This window comes from Callorhinus ursinus, unplaced genomic scaffold, assembly GCF_003265705.2.
Source record: "Callorhinus ursinus isolate GAN/ISIS: 27379988/994484 unplaced genomic scaffold, GSC_fseal_2.0 scaffold5, whole genome shotgun sequence".
Lineage (NCBI taxonomy): Eukaryota > Metazoa > Chordata > Mammalia > Carnivora > Otariidae > Callorhinus > Callorhinus ursinus.
Window position 1 is genome coordinate 66635538 of NW_027397067.1, and position 15378 is coordinate 66650915.

At 42.3% G+C, this 15378-nt stretch overlaps 1 protein-coding gene across 1 annotated transcript in view; it reads left to right on the top strand.

The window, feature by feature from the left end:
- The window catches only part of FER1L6 (fer-1 like family member 6), a 114525-nt gene extending 99596 nt beyond the window's left edge, over window positions 1–14929 (top strand). The window contains exons 38-40 of the mRNA XM_073893182.1: window positions 992–1155; window positions 12715–12815; window positions 14149–14929. Coding sequence (XP_073749283.1) covers window positions 992–1155; window positions 12715–12815; window positions 14149–14332 — 449 coding nt within the window. The 3' untranslated portion in view covers window positions 14333–14929. The remainder of the gene's footprint in view (window positions 1–991; window positions 1156–12714; window positions 12816–14148) is intronic.
- The last annotated feature ends 449 nt before the right edge of the window (window positions 14930–15378 follow it).

Consider the following 15378-nt stretch of genomic DNA (forward strand, 5'->3'; position numbering starts at 1 on the left):
ATATAGGATTATTACAATTACTATAATTTAATGTAATTTAATGTAATGTATTTAATATAATTTATATAAAAATATAATTTGATTTAATACTTTTAAAATACAATTTGAAAACACGCGTAGTAAGCACTCAGTAAGTGATAGTCCCACAGCCATTAAAAATATTTGAATATTTAATGAGTTGGATAGCTGTACAGGATGTATTAAGTGAAAAAAGAATGTAGAAAAAAATCCCCTTTATGCAAAATACATGTTTATATGTATCAGAGACAGAGAGAGTCAGAGACAGGCTAAGAAACAATGACTAACATAGGATAAAAACTAATGTGTAGAGCAGTGATCAACTTTTGGGGGATGGAATTATGGAATATTTTTCTATGAATTTCTGGTTTATGTACATGCTCTAAATGCTCACAATTAGCAAATATTCTGTAGTAGGGAAAGGTTATTAAAGAGAGAGAGATAAAATACTCTCATAGTAGTATCTTATTTTCCATAATATTCACTCATTGAAAATACTTTGTTGAGAGCCCACTAAGGTCTTGGACAGTAGCTACAAGGACAGTAAGACTTAGTCCCCTACCTGGAGGAGTTTAGTGGACTCAGAGGGAGGTGAGTTGGGGGAGGCGGTTCTCTTCAGCAGACCCACGCTAAGGCAGAGGAAAGCTCAGAGGACAGGCACATGATCCCCAAGCACTCAGGGAGTAGACAAGGTGTCCAGCAGTGACAACACCCGAAACTGAGGCTTGGAACTTATATTTTGTAGCTGTGCCCTGTCTTCTACCTGCTACTACATTGGGTGCCTTGAGGGCACCAAACATGTCTTGGTAATATTTGTATCCCCCAAACCTAGTACATGCTAGTGATCCAATGTGGTGCTGGTTGAATGACTAGTGAGTAAATGAATGAATGAATGAATGAATGGGTGGGTGAACAATTTCCTGGTGATGGGTACTAAAGCCTTTCCATAACGATCAAGGGCATCTCTTCACAGGCTCCCTGGAAATGAACCTCAATAGTTTCCCCCGAGCAGCCAAGTCTGCCAAAGCCTGCGATCTCACCAAGTTTGAAAATGCAAGCGAGGAGAACAAGATCTCCATATTCCAGCAAAAGCGTGTGCGGGGCTGGTGGCCTTTTGCTAAAAGCAAGGAACTCACAGTAAGTGGCAGCTGTAGGAGACAGGGTTGGGGGGCAGACAGGGACCATCACGCTCTTTAAGTGAATCACTTTGTAAACGTCAAGTGCCTTGAAGTGACACGGAACACTTTAGGGCAAAGTTTCTGCTGAGAGGCAAGAATTTTGAAAACTATAAATGCATTAAGCTTCTGTATTTCAGCATACTTGATTAAATAGCTATGTCGGGGTGGCTTTCTAACCTCTTAGCTTGAATTTATGCCCCTGGCATTATTTTTTTCCCAACATTTCTTGAAATTATGCATTAAGTCTTGACTAATGTACAGTTTGAATGGAACAAACTCATCCCCTCGCCCTCAAATGCAGGAGTCCATTTTAAAAGTGATGCAGACTTTTAAAACTTCCTTGAGAGGGTGGCAGCAGAGAGAGCCATTTCCCCTTTTCCCCGCATTGCCAGCCTGGTCCGTGTAGCACACGCTGTGGGTGCTTAGTCGTTTCACAGATATTGGGAAGGAAGTTCTGCAGCCTTCCTAGTGCCCCTCCATAAGGGAGGGCAGATAACCCACATGACGAGCAGGGTTGAGAGAAGGGAGTGCATTGGTGACCCCTTTCCATGCTGCCTCCTCCTCTTGGTAGAGAGTATGTTCTTCCTTCCGCTCCTGTGCCTAGTGGTAAAAGCATACCTGGTTGGAACCTTCTGGTGACACCTGGTTCTCTCTCACTGCTGTAGGGGCCCAGTGTGTGTGTGAGGCAAGGATTCCCTTTGCACCTGCCTAGCTTGACTCCATGGCATCTAGTTTTATTATATTTTCTGGAAGGTTTTCTCTTCCTGCCATTTTCAGTTGAACCTCCGATGGGTAAGGTTGGGTCAAGAGAATGAGGCCACAGTCCTCACGGGCTTAGCACATAACAGATGCTCAATCAGTGAACTGATTGATGAATGGGTGAATTCAGCAATGAAGTCAGCATGGCCTCTGCCCTCAACCAGCTCAGAGTCCAGTGAGAGAGACAGATGTGTCCAGTCGTGCATGCAATAGTCAATGTATAAATGACACAGGGAAGGAAACGAGAGGAGGGAGGGACCTAATTCTCTCTGAGGATGTTGAGGAGTCAAGCAGAGTATCAGTTTTTCAAGAGCAAAGGCTCTTGAAAAGGCATTTTCTAGATGAAGAAGAGGGTGGATATCTACCTCGAGTAGAGGAACCATGAGGAGCACAGCACGGAGGCATGAAGCATTCCTGTGTGGAAGGCTGGCTGCCCACTGGTCAGCGTTGCCAGAGTGCAGCAGGAGGTCGGGACATGGGGCCTGCCAAGCCCCAAAATCCAAATTCATATCTTTTGATATAATTCCTGTTTGTATAAAATCGTCAAGGGTAATTATGTATGCATGATTATGTAATGGCCGTCATCATTTATTACACTTCTATAGCCCTTTAGAGTTTGCCAAATATGTTCAGACTTCTGTTATTTCATTTGAGCCTAGTTGACTATTTTCTGTCACTTATTTCTTTCTTCATTTCATGCAACAAATATTTCTTAAGCATCTGTTAAGTGATCGGTCCTGGGAATAAAATAGGAGTAGTAACAGACATGGGTCTTTGCCAGCATGGAGCTTACTTACAGTCCAGCATCAAAGACAGACACACACATGTTGAAGAGTTTGGATTTTATCCTCAGAGCAATGGGGAGCCACTGAATGATCTCCAGCAGGGAGGTGAGGGGATCTGACTCACACAGGAAGAGTAATCCCTCATTGCTTATGTGGACAATGAGATGGAGAGGGTCACAATTGGAGAAGGAGAAGAACGAGGCAGAACTGTAGGAAGAAAATGACAAAAATGTGCCTGGGAAACATAAACCCAGAGAGGAGTCTCTTTTGAGAAGGACAGTTGGGTCACTGTGTCAGATGCCTCTGAGTGGTCATATAAGAAGCAGAGAAGTGTCTGGTGGATTTAGCAACGTGGAGGTCACTGGTGACCTTTTGGAAAGTAATGTAGGGGCGTCTGGGTGGCTCAGTTGTTAAGCATCTGCCTTCGGCTCAGGTCACGATCCCAGGGTCCTGGGATCAAGCCCCACATCGGGCTCCCTGCTCAGCGGGAAGCCTGCTTCTTCCTCTCCCACTCCCCCTGCTTGTGCTCCCTCTTTCGCTGTGTCTCTGTCAAATAAATAGGTAAAATCTTAGAAAGAAAGAAAGAAAGAAAGAAAGAGAGAGAGAGAGAGAGAAAGAAAGAGAAAGAAAGAAAGAAAGAAAGAAAGAAAGAAAGAAAGAAAGAAAGAAAAGTAGTGTTGTAAAGGCTCATAGCAGCACTGTTCATAATAGCCCTGAAGTGGAAACCATGTCCATCAACTGATAAATGGATAAACAAAAGATGTTATATCCATACAACGGAATATAATTCAGCCATAAGAAGGAATAAAGTGCTGATACAGGCTCCAGCGTGGATGGACCTTGAAAACATTCACGTGAAAGAAGCCAGTCTCAAAAGACCACATACTATATGATTCCATTGATAGGAAATGTCTAGAATAGGCAACTCCATAGAACGTAGATTGGTGGTTGCCAGGGCTGGAGGGACGGGGAATGGGGAGTGACTGCTAACCAGTACAGGACCTATTTTTTGGAGTGATAAAAATGTTCTGGGATTAGACAGTGCTGCTAATTGTACAACTTCGTGAATATACCAAAACCTACTTTATTGTGCACTTTCAAAGGATGAACTTTACGGTATGGGAATTATAGCTCAATATTTAAAAAGCATTGTCGGGGGAACGGTGAAGACAGACACAGACTAGCATGCACTGTGGAGCAAGTGGGGAATAAGTTAGCAGAGACAACATGTGTAAACTCTGCAAGTCTTCACAATTCCATCTTTCCCTCCTCCCCCCAAACTGCACCAGCCGTCCTCATAAGCTAGTCCCCAGCCACTCCCTGTTCCCTCCCACACCCCTGCTTTTCTAGAGACTGGTACTTCTGCCTGGAATGCCTTGATTCCCTTCTTCTCTGCGAAATCTCCTCCTCCTTAAGGATTCTGAGACTCTTTTCGGCAGTCACCTCCTCTGGGAAGCCTCCCTGATGCCCTAGGCTGGGATAGGCTTGCTTGCCTTTATGTCTCCGTTGTTCTTGTGACACTGATTTGTAATTGTCTGTATACAGCATGGTTCTGCTGTGAGCGGCCTGAGTCCAGACAGTGTGCTTTCTCTTTCTGTTCCTTTTCAAATTTTAGTGTCTCCGGTGGTGTCTGGCACATAGTATGTGCCCAGTAAATTTTTATTGCATGAGTCAACAGTTAAGACATGGACCCTACCGTCAAAGATATTTTATGATTTCCTTCTCTTTTTCTTCAGTGTACTGAATACCTAGGAAGGGTTCAACAAATAGTCTTTGAGAACAAACACATCAGCACACATTTCTTTTTAAGACTAAGTGTCACAGTGGAAACCAGAGAACAATGTGCCAAAAAAATGAGAGAGAAGACAGGTAGATTTTAATGGTGGGAGGCTCCAAGGATCCAGAAGACAGGTTGTCTGGGGACATGTGGAGAAGGGATGAAGGGGTGTTTAGGCTGAGACAGTATGTTTTCCTAGATTGCATTAAGTATTACGGAATGGTTAAGACTAAAGACTGTAGAAGCAGACAGCTTGGGTTTGAATCCTGTCCTCTCCTGACTCGCTGTGTGACATGAGGCAAGTTACTTAACCTCTCTGTGCCTCAAATTCCATTATCTATAAAATGGGGATTGATAATACATACACAACTCATAGGGTTTTAACAGGTAAATGAGTTAATATACATGAAGTGCTTAGAACCACGAAAAGAAATGAAGACTACCCGAATGTGAACGGGCTGTTTATTCAGAGCTGGCTATGACAAGAGAGTCAGCCACCATCACTCTGGTTTGGTAGAGATTGGGGCGGGGGGGGGGGGAGGAGGGAAGCTTTACAATGAAAAAAAGGGAAGATTTCAGGTTCGTTCTGATTGGAGGTTGTTGGCAGGGAGAGTAACTAGAAGGGGGACATCCTATGTGACTGGTTAAGGGAGAATATGGGGGCGGGGCACAAAAATTAGGGAATCCGCCTCAAACAGGCAACTTGGAACCACGCAGCCACAGAAACTGGGAGAGAGGGGTCATGGATGTTTCCATTGCAAAGAGATGGCTCCCTGGTCTTTGGGAAAGGTGGATCTTGGGTATTAAAGACAAAGGGCCTATCTAGTATCCCAAAGGATTTATACATATTTCAAAGAGAAACGAAAGGGCTTCCAATTCCAATTACATTTTCTAAAGTGAAGGCTCTTAGAAAAAGGAGAGGGAAATCTCTCCCTTTATTTTCCACAGGAAATGTTAAGCTCCTTGTTTTTAATTTGGTTTTGTCCTTACACATCCTAGAGGGAAAATGAGACTTGACTTCATCCCCACCCACCCGGCAGCCCCCAACTCCCTGGTTTGGCCTGCAGCAGCAGGATGCCTCGCGTCCACCCTCCTTCCCTCCAATGAACCAGTAACCACAACTAGGAAGCCAGACCGGCAGCCTTCTCTCAGGGTGGCAGTGAGTTGCATGAGCCGGGAGTCAAGTGGCGTCGTGGAAAACCTCAGTCAGGTCGGCCACCTCCTGAGGTCCTGCCATCCCCAAGGCTCAGTTTCCACGTCTGTAAAAAGAGTGGGTTGGACTGGGTGCCCCCAAGGTGCCTTTCTAGTACGGACACCCGCTGCTACCGAGCTCCCCCACCCCCCACCCCCGAAGCCAGCACTCAGGAGGTCACAGTCCTGTTCCAGGCACCAGCCAACCAGCAGGGATTTGCTTACTGCCGCTGCCACGTGCCCAGGCTTATTTTTTTAAAGCTGCTTATCTGTACACCCAGGCAGTGCAGTTTAGACATCTGGATCACAAAGCTCCTAGTGTGGAATGTGGCCACGCTTATAGTCAGTGAAAAACAGCTCCAGGTGGGATTAGCAAAGAACAGGTACCCTTGGGACAAAAGGAATATGTATTGAACAGGTGCTTTATGAGACACATTGCAGTATGCATTTTATATGTGTTATCCTACTAAAAGCAACCTTTAGAGAAATCACTACTTTAGAAGATGAAGATCAAGAAGTTTCTTGTACAGGTGAATCCCATTAATTGAGAGTTAAATAGCCCAGCTAAGTCTCAAGAACATCAAAACTAAAATTAAAAGGGAGGTTTCTGTGCTTCTGGTTTTGGGTGAAAAACACTCGTCAGTAGCTACTGTGGCTACACACTCATACACTAGGCAGTAAAGGTTCAACAGTGAATGAGACAAATACCTGGCATCAAGAAGTTCACAGCTTAGCTGAGGAGGTGGTAGACACACAGATCATCTAAGTAGTATGTGGCAAACTCAGAATCTCTAGGAGCAGAGTGGGTAAGTATTTTCATGTGAAGATTATCTTAAGACAGAGTAGGTAAAATACTTTTATAGGAAATTTAAAAGACACGAGAGTGTAGAAGGAAAGAAATAGCACCCTCATGTGCCCCACCCAAAGAAAGCTATTGCTAATGTTTTGGTTGTGCCCAATTTATGTAGACTTTGGTTAATTTTACATGGTAGTGATCATCCCGTATTAAAAATAGTGCCTTTTTTGTTTGGCTTGGTGTTCTAATGAGCATTCCCCTACGCTATGTTATCAATGTTACTATCAACTCTTTGTATTCTCAAAATAGAAATGCCAGTTTAATCATTGTGTTTTTCCTCAACATTTATTCATTTAAAAAAAGTTAAAGTGTAGAAAAGTTGAAAGAATAGGACAGTGATCAACCACTTATCCACCACCTAGATTCAACATTTGTTACTGTTTTGCTGTACTGATTTTGTCTATATATGTGAGTATATAGTCCCTCATCTCCCCCACCCCCCGCACACATACTTATTGGCTGAACCATTTAAGAGTAAATTGTAGACATCCCAACACTATTCCCTGTTTAAAAAACAAAAACAAAATGTAAATTTGAAGATCCAGTTGGCTTTATTAAATAATTCATGAATAGGGCAGCATCCCATCTACCAAGTAAAGGGGAACTCCCCCAAGTTAAACAAAAGGAAGGTTTCTAAAGGCAAAGAGAGGGCATAAAGAAAGGAATTTATTAGCAAAAAATGCATTATTTGGGAAAGGTGCCCGCCTGAGAGGAATGAAAGGGTGTCTATCAGTAAATTTCCAGGTTTAAATTCCATATTGGCTGACTAAAGTTTAAATTCTTGGGTGTGACAGGGGGAGACTGCAGTTAGAGTAGGTATTAAGTCTTGGATTGTTGACATTGGGGCCTTAATCTAAGTAACTCCATCATGGGCCTGTGGTTTTCTTTTTAACGATTTCTGAATACTTCAGCGTGCACCTCCTAAGAATATGGACACTCTTGTACATAACCACAATGCCATCATCACATATAAGAAGTTAATAATGATCACCTAATCTGATACCCACACCATATTCATTTCTCCATCTACAAGAAGGATACCCTATTACTCTCAAAATGTATTTTATAGCTGTTTCTTTTTTCAAAACAAGATTTAGTCATAGTTCATATGTTGCTTTTGGTTATTTTGTCTCTTTGGTCTATTTTGTTTTAGAACGGTCCCCCACTGTTTCTCCCCCATGACACTACCTATTTGATGAAACTGGCCTCACTTGTCCAGTTGTTTCTTGTTGAACTAGAAGTTAGGTATAACAGCATTATCAGGATCAGGTTAAACATTTTTGTTAAGAATACTTAAGACCTGGTACTGTTTATTTCATACTGAATTATGCCAGGAGGCACATGCCTTCAGATGGCCTCACTAATGGTGATGCTGTGTTTACTCACGTGATCATGCTGGTAACCAGGAGATCTCTTCATTGTAAAAGTACATTTTCCTCTTTGCCATTAGCAAGTAACCAGTGGGTGACACCTTGGCACTGTGGGAAATCCCTGTCCTGCCACCACCTTTCACCTAATGATGATTGTAATTAAGTATTTCATTGGTGTTGCAAAATGATTTCTCTAATCCTTTCTTCCTTCTTTACCCATTCCTTCTTTCCTTCCATCCATCCATCTCTATCCATCTATCCTTCTATTATCTAGCTATCCATCCATCCATCTATATATCCCTATCATCTATCTGTGTATCTGTCATTCTTTTTTCATTTATTAGTAAGAATTCATCTGTTAAGAAGAGATTTCTCTCAACAAATGGAAGTAAATTATAGTTACCACCTCCTCAAAAACAAAAAAAGACAGGATAAATGTTTAATTCTATCAATTACCACACTGTAGAATCAAGAATTGGTACAAGAGGTACCTCGAAGGGTGGTGGTAAATGAGATTTTTTTCTCTTGCCTTATTCCCAGTACCACCATGGACGTATGGATTTAAAAATATTTTTTCCAGCTCTATTCACTGAAAGGACCTAGAAGTAAAATCACCAAGTAGCAAAAAGACTCCTAGCATCTGGATCCTGGTTTCTAAGTGCCGATCTCTACTGAAAGAACCAGGCAGGCATATTTGGCTGACTCCAGGTCTAGGACAGATAGAACACCAGATGGGCCTGGGACCTATCATTGTGACCAATAGGACAATTTGAGAATCTGACAGAATAATGACTGTGCTTTGCATATTAAGCTTTTTCTGTGTTTTGAATTATTTCCTTAATTTATCTGCCCAGAAATGGCATGTCTCAGTCCAGAGTATGACCATATAAGGTAATATACACACTTACATGGACATTATATGTACGCATGCATATATGTGTGTATGTATATGTGTGTGTCCCTCTTCCTAAGAGACTTTGCCAGGACACATTCCCACCATTAATGTATGAGAATGCCTTATACCAATGAGAGTTGTTTTAATAAGCAATAATTATCACTGAAGAAGGCATATCTGACCTAAAGCACCCGCACCCCTCCCCAGGGCATCCACTCTCTGGGCTCACTGAAGTTTGAAGCCCATAAATAACACACTCAGTGCAACAAATCCAGTCTTTTCAGGACCTTTCCTGGTCCTTTTCTTCCATCCATAGATGTCATTAGGTTAATAGATAGTCTCTCAAACCGTCCATTTTTCTTTCCTAGCTCTGATTTAAAATTACATTTGGAGGATATTATTAGCATAAGACCTCTGCTTGGTGCTTGGTTGAATACTGATAATTAAAATAAAACTGGGAACACTCTGTGTGGAGAGATATAGAATGGTGTGTGGTATTTATCAAAATATGTCAATAAACTCTTTCCTCCTGGGGCCTGTGTGATATCAGAAAAATGCTTTGTGGCGACTCAAGCAGGACAGTGAAGTGGGGGGCAAGGCCCTTCATGGTAATAACCAATGATGCCTGTGCCTAGGGCGGAATTCATTTCTCATGCTCTGCTTCCCATTTCTTTGCATTGTCTTCCCTGGGTGTTTTCTATATGGGCAGATGTTTCCTATCGAATTATGTGTTTCCATCCATGAAATAGTGTTGAAGGTAGCAACTATAATCTCTCTAAGAGTTTACTATTTACCAGGCACTAGGTTGAGCATTGTATATATGTTATTTCATTTATTTGTCAAAGCAAATCTGTGGGGTACATGCTAGTAAAGTCTCCAGGACAGTGAGACTGAAGCAGGTAACTCAGCCAAAGCCACATACCTAGTAAGTGGTAGAGCCCAGTTTCAAATGCAGATCTGTCTACACCAAATCCTATTCACTCAACTCTTATGCTATGCTAGGCTACATGAAAATAATCCTTAAACTACCCAAGGTCAGGGTGCCTGGGTGGCTCAGTTGGTTGGGCGACTGCCTTCGGCTCAGGTCATGATCCTGGAGTCCCGGGATCGAGTCCCGCATCGGGCTCCCTGCTGAGCGGGGAGTCTGCTTCTCCCTCTGACCCTCTTCCCTCTCGTGCTCTCTGTCTCTCATTCTCTCTCTCTCAAATAAATAAATAAAATCTTTAAAAAAAAATAAAAAATAAATAAACTACCCAAGGTCATCCGTTAGATGGAAGCCAGAAACATTATCATAAAGCCATGTTATAAGGACCATGGCAAGGATTATGGAGCTTCTCTTGAACATTTCAAAAACGCATTTCCTCACTGTTAAATATATAGCTTGCTTCTTTTCTTCCCCAAAGAAGGGCCTCTTGGGCACAGTTAACAGCAGGGGATGGGGTTTGGTGTCATAGTATCTCGGCGCAAATCCTGGTTTTGTAACACAAGTTAGCAAACATCATCGAGCCTTGGTTTCCTCAGCTGTAAAATGGGAATAAGAATGTCTACTTTGCCAGTTGTCAGAAGGTTGAAATGGAATGATGTATGTGTGAAGCACCATGCAAATTCTATAGCACTGTGACTGAGCTTATTATCACGCAGTGGACAGCAAAGAGGCAGCTGTGATCCCCTTACTCTGGTCCTAACTTACCCACTGTTGATTTTTGTCCTCTCTTCCAAACATCCGAGAGCCCAGCAATTGCTTAGCAACTCTTAAGCTGACTCTCTTTCAAACACAGAGGATTTAGATGAGGCTCCTAGTGTATAAATATACTGCCCAGTAGAGCTTAGGTCACCTCTGGGAATCAGCCCTTTTTGCGTATTGGAAACCCCTCTCCCTTGAGTCGTAGGCTGGCCTCTTGGGTTTCTTCCAGCCCTCAAGATTTACAGGGTCTCCTGCTTTTCATGAAACCTAGAAGGAGAGCCAGAATTTGCCTTAAAGCACATCTGGCCATTTGACAGGTATGGAATCTGAGGCACAAGAAGACAAATGCCTTCAAGCGGTAATTATGATGACAACAAGCCAATCATCTCATGTTAGGGTTAGGAAGGTCCTTGCAAATCTTCTAGTCCAACTATCTGGCAAACGCATGAAGAAGTTGGGAGGCAGCCCACTATCATGAAAAGAGCATGAGCTTTGGCCTCATACAGCCCTCAGTTCAAGTTCTAGTTGGTTGGCTTATTGCCTGTGTGACCTTGGGAAAGTTATCTGACCTCCACTGCTTCATTTTTCCATCGATGGAAAGGAGACCTACCTTGCTTGTTGCTGTGAGTTTTTGATAGATGAATTTAAGGAACATAGGCAAAGTGGGCATTCAATAAAGCATCGCAATTATAGAGTAATAGTACTACGACTCCACTGTTGATAGAGGTGGAGTGGAGTGGAGTGACTAGACCGGACAGAAGCTTTGTATTCCTTCTTTCCTGGTTTTCAAATATTCCCCGAGTACCTGTATATGCAAGTCATTACCTATAGGGCCAAGATTTGTCAATAGGAAGGAGAGACTATATATATATACACACACACACACACACACACATGTTTTTAAGGAATATTTCTGGATCGTAGGACATGTAATGTGTTCTGAGTTGGGCCAGGGTTGTAGTCTAAAGAATGGATGAGACCCCCTAGATTTGAACTCATGACTTCACTTGTAATATGCCCACTGCATTTCTTTACTAATTCAGACAACCATGCCACTGCCTCTTGTCTCTGGTTTCAACCCCACTCTAGATACACTACTCCTCTCTAATTTCTCCCATGAGTACATTTTCATGGTTGCCAGCATCCATTCTGGCTGCTAAGAAGTCCTAGCTTTTGGTGGTTGGGGGCGGAATAGATAAGTTAACACAGGCCCACTGGTTCATCAGAAACTTTAATCCTTTTACTGGGGTAGGAAATCAGGTTATGCCCCATCCACATGTAATTCCAAAATGATAATCATGGGTCTAAAATATTTCCATGATGCTCTAGTCCCCCTCCAGTTCTGTGTCCCTCCTATTACCTTGAATCTCAATCCACAAAACCAAAGAAGCAGAGAGAAGGTCTTCTTCACCAAGAACTGGAGCTCCAGGAGATCAAGGATCCTATTTTTCTTAATCATTAAGACCCCAGTGTCTAGAACAGTACCTGGCATACAGAGGGTCCCTAAAAGTAGTGAATGACTGAACGAACAAGAAAGAGTGACCCTTACCTTTTGCAGCCATCCTGTCTCACCCTTTGACAACCGAAGACTTACATCAGTGATAATAACGCACAGCACTCTGAAGAAGCACATGACACAATTTTCAAACCAGAAAGGCTGCTTCTATTGAAGGAGAAGGAAAGAGAAAGTGCGAGACGAGGAGGATAATTCTGAAACAATGTGTGGAGACAACAGAAACAATGAAGGGTGACAGAAAAGCCATTTGGCAAATGTAGGGTGCCACCCACCAGTTTCCTCTGGAGAATCATTGGTAGAGAAGAAAGACGGTAGCTGATTCAAAAGGGTTCTGTCACTCAGGTAATTCGTCCCCTTCCTAACTGCTATTGAGTTTCTATAATCAGATATTGACTGAACGAATACAAGCGAAAGAGAACAGGCAACCAAGGATATGTGTGTCTATGTGTACAGGTGGGACTTCTCCTTTCACAAAACTCAACAGCAACATCATTTCAGAAATTTTACTGTTCATCGTAAAAATGCTTTCTCCCAGAACCAAAAAGGTAACATTTTTTCTCAAAATAGAGCAGCAGGATAGTCAAAATACTTCCTGGCATTCGCCCACACTGGATACCTCTAGAAGGTTGGCATTGCTCCCAGCAGGTCTTTGTGACTAGAAATTGAAACGTTTGTCTTTGTGCAGGGCAAGGTTGAAGCTGAGTTCCACTTAGTGACAGCAGAAGAAGCAGAGAAAAATCCTGTCGGAAGAGCCCGGAAGGAGCCAGAGCCCCTGGCCAAGCCCAAGTGAGTGGGGTTGGGGGTAAGAGCATGGGGAGGCCCTTTGTAGTCCCCAAAGCAGGGGACTGGGCATTTCTCTAGAGGGCCCCTCTGGGAGGACTAAGCCACAAGGAGGCAGCCAACAGGTGCCGTCCAATCCAGGTAGCTTTTTATTGCCATAATTGAGAAATATTCTAAAAACAATATAGACTGTTTGGAAAATGGAGACGGTACTTTTCTGTAACACTGACACAAGCATTTCTAGAATAATTTTGTATGTTTTTTCTACTCTTTTTATGTGAATATGAATTCCACATGAATTTTTTTCTGCTTGTTTTTGAATCAGGCATACACAATTGTCTTAATGTTTCATTTATCCTGTGCTTCAAAGTTTTGCTTTGTTGCCATAGTGGTCAGAATTAGAATTTTGTAATGCCTGTGGAATATTCCATACTTTTGGTGCCCATAATTGACTTGGTCACCACCCCATAATTGGATATTTAATTTACTTCTACTTTTTTCCATTATTGGAATACGATGAAAATATTTCCCTTTTATAAAATTATTGCTTTAAAATAAATTCCCGGAAGTAGAATTACTAGAAGTGTTGCCCTATTCAATTTAATCCATGGTTACATATCAATTAAAAAGTAAGTATATGTGGATATGAAATATGTATACAAATTACTCTTTTAAATTGTATTTCTCCTATCCTTCCTGAGATCTCCAGTGTCTCAAGATGAGTGGTCCCTTCTCTGTACTTACTTTTCATCTATCATAGTGTTAGAAACATAATGGATTCTTACTTATTCATGAATTAAAAATTATTTGCTGAGCTCCTGCAACGTGTACCTACTTAAAAAAAAAACAACAACAACCCAACACTTTGAAGAACATCGAAGAAATCTAAGACATAAGTTCTATCCTCTAAGAGCTTCCAATCTGTTTAGGGAGAACACAGAGTCGTAAAATAGTTAACAGAGTATAGAAGACCAATATGTTAGGTCCAAAAAGGAGCTAAAGTCAAGTGATAGATGAGACGGGATTTGGAAGGAGGGGGATCTTTATGGACCACGGTGGTCAAGGAGGGCCTCATGGAAGAGGTGGGGTTTGGGGAGCTGATCAGGGCTGGACAGATGGAGTCAGACCTTCTCCAGACCAAGCTTTAAAATGATGCAGGAATCATCACCCAGAATGTTGGATTGCTCCTGCTTCAAGGCAACATGGACTTCTCCCATTCCCAGGCATCTCCTTGTGGACGTCTAGGAAGCGGGAGTCAGAAATACTTCCTGAGGTCTGGAGAATCCCATGTGTTGACATCATGGCCCCTTTCCTGATTTTTCTCTTGCTTCCCTTGCAGCCGCCCAGACACCTCCTTCTCCTGGTTTGTGAGCCCCTTCAAATGCCTATACCACCTCATCTGGAAGAATTACAAAAAATACATCATCATCGGTTTCATTCTGATCATCCTCATCATCTTCCTGGTCCTCTTCATCTATACCTTGCCTGGAGCCATTAGCCAAAAGATCGTCCGGGGCTCCTAGAGAATCATGGAGGACCGGGCCCCTCCCGTTCCCACTAATCCTCTCTTCTTCCTCATCTCTAATATGGAAGAGCAGATGCTCTGTGTAGGCACTGTGTTGGGTGCTAAGAGGAGGAACACAAAGGGCCCAAGAACCAGTCCCTCTGTCTAAGGACAGATCAGCTCTTCTTGGAGGAAAGGGGAAAGGAGCCTCCCCTCCCTGCTCCAACCCCTGCCACCACCTTTCACACTCACAAGCTTTAAGCCATGTTTTCGCCAATGGACAGGATGACATGATGACTCCTTTGCCTCAGAGTAATCAATGGTGACCTCAGATTGACTTAGGTGAATGTTTTCTTTATTAATTAGTTTTATTCTTAGAGGTCTAATTCTGGGTCTGAGATTTATTGGAAGTGCTTTCTTTTAAATAAAAATTTTACAGCAAATAAACTGAAAGCATTTTTAGCAAATTACTAGACATTCAACTTGTCCCATCTATCTTAACCTTGTTTAATCCTTACAGTTTATAGAACACATTCACATATTCAGGCTGTGAAACTGGCTTGGAGAAAACTTTTTATTACCTAAAATACTTTGTTGTTGAAATTCCCATCTGGAGATGAGATGTTGCTGGTTTCCCATCAAAGTCAACACATATAGAACATGTTCAATAGAAGTAATGAGTTCTGGAGAAATCCACTTGGATTTATGCTCTATGGCAATTTCTAAGTGGGAATTTTATAAATATGAAATATTATTTTGTGTATGTGTATTGGGGGGGTGTACCTCCATGATACCAGTAGGAATTCTCTTTAGCCAGATATATAAGCCCCACCAAATATGGTGTTCCCACAGACAATGCTATGAATGACCATCCTTGGCACTATTCAGCACTTAGTCTTACCACCATATGTAGTAGGTACTATCATGACTCTCAAGCACACATTATTTTCAAAAGCAGTCCCAGAAATAATATCCTATGTACTCGTCGGGTGGGGTCAAGTTTTTTTTTTAAAAGAAAACCTTTGATTTTCTACACTGTCTAGATCTGCCACCCCATCTAAAGCA